Consider the following 8,728-nt stretch of genomic DNA (forward strand, 5'->3'; position numbering starts at 1 on the left):
CTCTGCATTTCCAATCCAGCATTCCTGCTAATGCGCCTGGGAGGAAGCAGATGATGGCCCAAATGCCCGAGTCTCTGCCACCCACACAGGAGACCTGAATGGAGCTCCTGGCTCCTGGCTTCAGCCTGGCCCAGCCCTGGCTGCCATGGACATTTGGGGACAACCAGTAGATGGGAGCTCTCTCTCTCTCTCTCTCAATAATGGGAGGAAGGAAGGAAGGGAGGGAGGGAGGGAGGGAGGGAGGGGAAAAAGAAGGAAGGACAGGTAATTTTATCTCCTATGTGACAAATGGATGTGGAGGTAGGGGGTGGGGCATCACAGCTGGAGGCCGTGAGACCAGTTAGGCAGCTATTGCAATAACCCAGGAAAGAGATAATTGTATCTTGGAATAGCTGACAGTGGTGGAGAAGGTAAGATTCTGGATGTGTTTCAAAAGTAAACTCATTACAATTTGTGGACAGAGCGTAACTTGCTCTAGAAGCAACTGGAAGAATGGGGTTGTTATTTACTGAGCCAGGAAAGCCAGAAGAAGGAAGAGGCTTGGGAGAGAAATCAAGAGTTCAGTTTCAGACTTGCCTAGCCTGAGATGCCAATTACACAGCCAAGGGCAAAACTGGGCTGCCCACCTACAAGTGGACTGGATGAGGTCACTCGGCTGTGAGCACACATACGGAAAAGAAGCTGCCAGAGACCAAAGCACTTCACGGGTAAAGGAAAGTGAAGAGGGACCAGTCAGAGGGGACTAAGCGAGGGCCATGAGGAGAACCAAGAAGGAAGAATGTTCTAGAAGACAAAAGGAGAAAATGTTACAAGAAAGAGGACACCATCAGTTGTGCCGCTTGCTACTGACACATCAAGGGTGGTGGTCCCAGAACACAGAGGGCGGAGGCAACCTGGGCCCAGGACAGGTTCAGTGCAATGCAGGAGAGGAAAGCCCACTGCTGGGAGTTGCAGAGACGACAGGAGGCGGCAGTGAGTGTGGGCGCCTCCTCCAAGGAAGCAGAGGCTGTCTAGGCAAAGGGCGCTGTTTCCAAGGCAGGAGACGCTACCTCGTGCTGTGGTCCTCGGACAACGGCCCCGAGCAGGTCAGGTGCCAGTGCCCGAGACCAGAGTCTCTGCAGATGTGACAAAGTCACGGAACTCAGATTCGGGGGGCACCCTGGATTGTCTGGGTGGGCCTTGAAAGCCATCACACGTGTCCTTAGAAGAGAGGAAGAGGAAGATTGGCTCACAGAAAGAAGGCAAAGCAGAGGCGTGTGGACTCTGGCCTGCAAGACCGGGTTAGGTGGCCACCCGTCAGTGATGTCCGGAGCTCCCAGCGGCTGGAAACAGCCAGGAATAGCTCCTGCCATGGCCCGTGGAGAGAGCAAGGCCCTGCCCACTGTGGTCCCAGCACAGGGACACTGGTCACACACTCTTGGCCTCTAAAATTTGGGGAGCATAGATTTCTGGTGTTTTCCGCCACCAAGTCTGTGTTAGAATGTCACAGAAGCCATGAATGTGCTCCCACGTGTGCTGGCAGAAAAACTCACCACTGCAAAAACACACCCTTATCTGGTGAAGTGATAATTTATTAACATACTAATATTGTGAATTCCATCTGTATTTTTACCTTCTCCCCCTTTTAAAAAAATATATGTATTTGTTTATTCAAAAGAGACAGAGACACATCTTTCATGTCCTGGTTCATTGCCCAAATGCCCACAACAGCCAGGGCTAGGCCAGGCTTAAGTCAAGAGCAGGGAACTCCATCTGGGTCTCCCACGTGGGTGGAGGGGCCCAAGGACTTGGGCCATCTTCCACTGCCTTCCCAGGCATATGAGCCGTGAGCTGGATTGGAGGTGGAGCAGTCAGGACTCAAACCAGTGCCCATATATAATGCCAGCATCACAGGCGGCGGCTTTACCCACTACGCCACAGTGCCAGCCTCAAAACACCCAGGGTCTGAGCAACTTAATAAATAACCCAAGTGGCAAAGCCCAGGGCCAGGGTAGATGCCCTCCCTAGCATGGAGGAGCAAGGAGAATGTAGGCTTCCCATTGGGCCTTCTTGCTTGCTCTCCAGGGGAAGAAGGCCAGAAGCGACGTGAGTGTGCCCAGTTACTGTGCCCACACTTCCCAGGGAGTAGACTAAAGGGCTGGAGGCATCACAATGAGAGACTGCTTGTGTCTCACCCCAGTGAACACAGGATTTTTTTTTTTTTAATTTTTTTTTTTGACAGGCAGAGTGGACAGTGAGAGAGAGAGACAGAGAGAAAGGTCTTCCTTTTGCCGTTGGTTCACCCTCCAATGGCCGCCGCGGCTGGCGCGCTGCGGCCGGCGCACCGCGCTGATCCGATGGCAGGATCCAGGAGCCAGGTGCTTTTCCTGGTCTCCCATGGGGTGCAGGGCCCAAGCACCTGGGCCATCCTCCGCTGCACTCCCTGGCCACAGCAGAGAGCTGGCCTGGAAGAGGGGCAACCGGGACAGAATCCGGCGCCCCGACCGGGACTAGAACCCGGTGTGCCGGCGCCGCTAGGCGGAGGATTAGCCTAGTGAGCCGCGGCGCCAGCCGAACACAGGATTTAATACAGTGGAGTCTCCCCTAACCCACCTCCTTGTAGGTAACCCATGTGACCAGCAAAGCTCTCCACAGCCCCTGCCAAGCACCCAATCACAGGGCACACTCCTGCTTGCACCCTGGGTGCCGTGGATGGATGGGTTGCTGTCTAGTGTATTCTACTCTTCAGCACCCCCAGGGAGGTCACTGGATTTTCAGAGTCGAATGTGCACCTCAAAGCTAGTCAGGTGTACTTGTCATTGCACCAACGTGAGATACTTAGGTATGATGTCTGTTGGGGGAACTAGAGTGTGACTGAAAGACAGATGTTCCATTCAGCTCAGTGCTTTGGGAAGCGCGATCAGTGCTGCGATTTAGGCCAGAGGACTGGGAACTTCAAGCAGTGGACTCATTCTCACAAAAAGGCTTTGCATTCAGAGACTAGCAAGTGAATATACAGTGAGGCTTCAGGATAAAGCCCAAGGTTTCCACTAGTCAGTGTCACCTGTCAGAATCCCCCAGGCCCCTGTATTAACCTTCCAGTTTTCCTTTCCTTTTTTTTAAAAAATCCAACCAAGCAGTAGTCTCAACCACTTTGAATCAAAAAGCTTCCGCAATAGGTAATTCAAAGAGCCACTGTAGGCCAGGTCTTGGCAAATCTCACCTTGTCAAAGAGTCCCATGGCACCTGCATGTGCACCACTGCTACATGCATCACATCCAGTTCAGAGGTCAGCGCCCAACCCAGGACTCCGCCCACTCCTCCTCGGGAACTTAGTCATGTTTGACTCTTTAGAATGATTCTAAACCCGGGAAACTTCCAGAACGTGAGGCTGGAGTGTTTCAGCCCGCGTGAGGGGGTAAGAGAAGGATACTCACCGCCCTGGCGGGACTCCGGTGGAATGTTTTGTGAAAAGCTTCCTGGGTTCCTCCGCCCTCTTGCCAGGGTCCTCACAATAAGCCCATGTGTCTTCCAGCTTCCGGTCCGGATCCAGCACGTGCAGCACCTTTAATAGGAGCTACAGACAGCAAGCCACTCTCCGAGGGTGCTATGGTTTGGATGTGGCTTGTGCCCCCAAGGGTCTGTGTGTTGGACGTCTGGCACCCAGTGGGGTGGCGGTGTGGAGGGGGTGGAGTTCTGAGAAACCAGAGCGTAACAAGTGACAGGGAAGGAGACGGCTGAGCACAGAGCTCCGGGAAGAAGCGGAGGGAGCCCAGGCATGCGGGTGCAGGTGCTCAGGCACAAGAACAGAGACCCGGATTAGACAGGCTTGTCAGGCCCTCGGAAGAGCAGAAGGTCACAGTGGCTGGAGCAAAGTGGGAGAGGGGGTGACTGGAGTCTCAAGTGCGGGGTGTGGGCCAGACCACGCCACTGGAGGAAACACAGGGGTGCCAGTCTCTTGGGGCAGACAGAGGAAGGCTGCTCTGAGCCCCCGTGAGGCCCTCGCCCCGGGGAGCCCCGCTCTGCCCTCCTTGCTCTCTCCTAGGCAGCCAGAGAGAATGATTTTTTGGGGTCTCAGGGGAGGCATGCCCACAAGCCCTGGGACAGATCACCTCTGCAGGCATGGCGCCTCCGAGATTCGCGTAGAGAGCCAACGGGTGTGGGGCCCGGCGGGCTTCCACCACCCTGGGCAGCCCAGGCTGTCTCTCTGGTCGGACTGGCCTGGGAACCGTGCGATGAATCCGGGGCAGACAGCTCCCCGAGGGGCCGCGGGCGAGCCGACCTCCGGCCTGTGGGCAGCCTTGTCCCACGTCATCCAACCCGCTTCTTACAAAGACCCAGCTCCGGCTGTTCAGGGAGTCTGGGGGCCCCCGCTGGGCCCTGGGCTTTGCTGAGCACCTGGAAGGAAGACAAGGTGCCGGGTCATGCACACCGCAGGCCTGGCGGGGCCCCATCCCTGTAGGGCTGTCAGGGGGACTGGCAGGGGGAGAACTGAGTCCTCCTCACTCCCAGTTCACACCACAGCATCCCATTGGGCCAGGCCCCACGGCTGTTGTCTTTCTTGTATATTATGCCCACAGGCTGCTCTCATTTCCCTCCCTTACACAGGCAAAGTCATGGTGATGGATTGGAAATGTAGCCTTTGTTTGCATCCAGCCCAGACACTTCTGGGTTGTCATTTTGTGTGCATGCATTCCTAATTTACTTCAAGGAGACTCTCTCTCTCTTGTTTGCCAAGCACTGTTTTAAGGCCTTACCCATGCATCCTCATGAAAATGGAAGCCATCACTGTGCCTGCCTGACTCAGATAATTCGAGTGTTGGTCTCTTTCCCTGAACCTCTTCTTCCTTTGCACCAAATTTAATCCTTGTTGCACCCAGAAGCAAAACCATTTTGAAGAGACTCCAGCCTGATCTCTAGTGGGTCCCAAAAACGTCTTGCTTGCCGTGTGTACCTGTATGTGTGTGTCTTTAGGGCTTAACACAGCTAAATTACGAAAATCTCCATGAAAGGACGTAAAAGCATTAACTAAAAATTGTTCTCACTGCTAAACAGCTAACTGGCAGAAAGGTGTTGAAACCTAATCTGGAAACAGATGACCCACTCAGCACGACCTATGAGCAAGTAACTGCCCAGATAATTGGATATCTTCCCCAAATCGCTTTTCTGCACATTTGCAACTCAAACATCAAGCACTTGAGAAAATTAAATCTTAGCGCCCGCAGTTTTGTTTAAGTGCAGTCAAAACAACTCACGAAGGGGAACATGTGACAGAAGCGAGTGCAGGGCCGGCGCCACGGCTCACTAGGCTAATCCTCCACCTTGTGGCGCCGGCACAACGGGTTCTAGTCCCGGTCGGGGCGCCGGATTCTGTCCCGGTTGCCCCTCTTCCAGGCCAGCTCTCTGCTGTGGCCAGGGAATGCAGTGGAGGATGGCCCAGGTGCTTGGGCCCTGCACCCCATGGGAGACCAGGAAAAGCACCTGGCTCCTGGCTCCTGCCATCGGATCAGCGTGGTGCGCCGGCCGCAGCGCGCTGGCCTCGGCGGCCATTGGAGGGTGAACCAACGGCAAAGGAAGACCTTTCTCTCTGTCTCCCTCTCTCACTGTCCACTCTGCCTGTCAAAAAATAATAATAATAATAATAATAAAAAGAAGCGAGTGCAAGCCTCATGGGACGTCAGAACTAGCAGCAACCCTGGACGACACCCAGAGGACATCTGGTCCCCCTCCTCACCTTGAAGCCGTGTTCCAGGGGGTAAGGGAGGCAGCCAGCGGAAGGGGAGAGCTGTCCTCTGCTCCACATCCCCGCTCAGCGACTCTGCTTACCTCTCACACGTCACCACGCCCATGAAAAACCTTGCTTGACCCACAAAATACAACTGATACACTTTTCTGAATGTTCACTGTTTTCACAGATACTTCCTTCTTTAACCACGCAAGAGAGTACTGCCGGACATGTATCCTAAAGAAAACTCACATCTGACAAAGACCTGGCCACCAAGGGTCACAGCAGCTTTATATGTGTAGCAGGCAGAAGCCCCTGAACCACTCCAGCCTGTTCCGCGGGCCACCCAGGCCCCCACCACCACTCAGTAATGGAAACAAACGAAACAGACCGCTGAGACCCCGCAGCTTGGATGGAGCTCACCTACTTTACACTGAGTGAAAAACAGCCCGTCTCAGGATGTTATGTATTGAACCATTCTAATTAGCATCCTCCCGAGAACGGTAGAAACGGGAACAGATGTGTTGTAGCCGAGGGTTGGGGAGTAGGAACAGGAGTGGTTCGTTCGTGGTGACGGAACAGTTTTGTATCTTGATGTATACACATCTCGACATCCAAAATACACACACACACACACACACACGCAAGAACTAACGAAATCCAAGTAAGGTCTGCGTTCAAGGGACTTCGCAAGCTCCCTAAGTAAGGAGCCCTGGTGATGTAACAGGGTACAACCCCAGGCAGCTGCGGGAAGCCCATCTGGGACCTGTGTGGTAATTTTACAACTTCTCCCGCGACTACAATCATTGCCAAACAAGGTTTTCACGTGAGGGTAAGAAGGTTCGGGAAGAGTGTGCACTGCTGACACGTCTGCAGCGCCCACTCCCTGCCCGGGACAGGTGTGCCTGCGCTATCCCCTGCGTGCTCACCAGGGTCCTATAAAAGGCATGCCTCTCACCGACCCCGTGGGGACGGAAGCGCGCCCCGGAGCAGCCACTCGGTGCCCCCGGCTGCCTTATCTCAGGAGAGCGGCGGCCGTCGGCACCCGCCGCCCTGCCCCGGGGGTCCCACAGCCCACACAGGGACCCAGGTGGCCAGGGCACCTGGCGGGGGACTCGGCTCCCAGGCCGAGCAGGCACCCACCCACCCGAGCGGCCTGCGTGGCCGTCAGTGTCCCCTCTGGACACGGCGCCTTCATAGCTGCACCCCCGAGGGCTGTGAGGCGAGGGACGGAAGCGTCCTTTGCCGCGAGGGGCGCCGAGCGCCGGCGGTTTCACATCACAACGACGCAGGTGCAGGTGACACAGGCCCTCCGGCCCGGCTCCCCGCGGCCGTCCCGGGCCATTTCCCCCCAGCCCCCACCCCGCTTCCAGCCCCCGCAAAGCGCCGGTCCCGGGCGCCCCCGCGCGGGCTCACCCCGGCCAGCGGCTCATGCCGGCGGGCAGCACGGACGCCAGCGAGGCCGTCTGCCGCCCGGCTCGGCTCGACTGCCGGGCCCGGGGCGTGTGTGTTCTCGGCCTCCCGCTCCCGTCGCTGGGAGACGGATCCGCCGCGCCTTCGCCCCGGTGCGGCCGGCCTCCCGCACGCCAGGGGGCGTGGGCCCGCCTGGGAAGGGCGAAGGCTCAGGCTTCGCTTGCCCCGCGTCAGTGTCGCCGAAGCAAAGAAAGGGCTGTTTTCTGGCAGCGGCTCCGTAACTCGAGGACTGCGCGCTGTATGGTCGCCGGCCCATTTCCAGCCCCTTCCAGCTCACACGCTCCAGCAGGAACTTGGCCCCGGGCGGACAGGTGCACGCGGAAGTAGGGGACTGTAGGAGGATATATTCTGCTCTGGCTAAATCCTCTCGAGCTAAATCTAAGTGTTGCTCCCAGAGGAAATAGCAGAAACCCATTCTCCTGACTCTTGCGATAATTAAATTTTGCCTGTTGCGGTGGGGTGATTTGTCTAGCCCTTTCTCTGGAGTCGTCTTCAAACTCGCTGGGCATCAGTTAGCTTCACCTCTGGGGATTTATTGAGTATGTGGATTGGATCAAAGGAGCCCTGGCCAGAACGGTCCCAGAATCTCCCCTTCCTGCGTGTATTCAGCCGCCTCTCCGTGCACCTGAGATGGATCTTGGCTCTGTCACTTAGTTCACGCACCTCTGGGCACGTGACACGAACTGTTTATAACTTCCATTAATTACCTCGCCTGAGAATGAGGAAATAATAGCTGCCTATAGGGTTATTGGGAGGATTCCAGGAGATCAGGATCTACTCAACACAAGCACAGCCAATTAAGAAGCCCTCAAGAACTGCTGCGAAATGAGGAAGTGGTATTTGTCAGTTAATGAGGAAAGTTGCATGGGGAATCACTGTAAGTAGCCCAATTATGTAGTTACTTTTATCATATTGGTGTCAGTGTGATTGCAGATTTAAGCTTTTATTACTCTGAGGTGGTGGGATTCCTCCATGAAACAGATGGTGAGGGTCACGCCCATCTTGCCCTGGTACTTGCTGGTCCTCATTCAGCAAATATTGATGGTGTGCACCGTGCAGGGCCCTGAAGATGTAGTGCAGAATGAAACATGCTGGCACCGCGGCTCACTTGGCTAATCCTCCGCCTGCGGCGCCCGCACACCGGGTTCTAGTCCCGGTTGCTCCTCTTCCAGTCCAGCTCTCTGCTGTGGCCCAGGAAAGCAGTGGAGGATGGCCCAAGTGCTTGGGCCCTGCACCCGCATGGGAAGTCAGGAGGAAGCACCTGGCTCCTGGCTTCAGGTCGGCGCAGTTCTGGCCTTAGCAGCCACTTGGGGGGTGAACCAACGGAAGACCTTTCTCTCTCTCTCTTTCACCGTCTAACTCTGCCTGTCAAAATAAATAAATAAATAAATAGAAAGAATGAAACAGACTTGGTCCTTGTCACCTTGGTACTTAGTTTCAAGGGTTTGTTAAATTAATAAGAAACCATATATTGTCATATCCTCATTAGTTGACATGTGCTCCCTGTAGTAAATCCGACTCCATATTTGATTGGAAACAATTAACACTTTT

The 8,728-nt window shown here is 55.2% G+C and overlaps 1 protein-coding gene across 1 annotated transcript in view; it reads right to left on the reverse strand.

The window, feature by feature from the left end:
- The window catches only part of FAM47E (family with sequence similarity 47 member E), a 30,067-nt gene extending 21,889 nt beyond the window's left edge, over positions 1–8,178 (reverse strand). The window contains exons 1-5 of the mRNA XM_051819672.3: positions 8,128–8,178; positions 7,885–7,889; positions 7,121–7,309; positions 4,092–4,377; positions 3,417–3,556 (exon numbers count right to left, since the gene is read on the reverse strand). Of these exons, the coding sequence (XP_051675632.3) occupies positions 3,417–3,556; positions 4,092–4,377; positions 7,121–7,309; positions 7,885–7,889; positions 8,128–8,178 (671 nt within the window). The remainder of the gene's footprint in view (positions 1–3,416; positions 3,557–4,091; positions 4,378–7,120; positions 7,310–7,884; positions 7,890–8,127) is intronic.
- Between the last annotated feature and the right edge of the window lie 550 nt (positions 8,179–8,728).

Source organism: Oryctolagus cuniculus, chromosome 8, assembly GCF_051225735.1.
Source record: "Oryctolagus cuniculus isolate XC-2025 breed Fujian yellow rabbit chromosome 8, ASM5122573v1, whole genome shotgun sequence".
Classification (NCBI taxonomy): Eukaryota; Metazoa; Chordata; class Mammalia; order Lagomorpha; family Leporidae; genus Oryctolagus; species Oryctolagus cuniculus.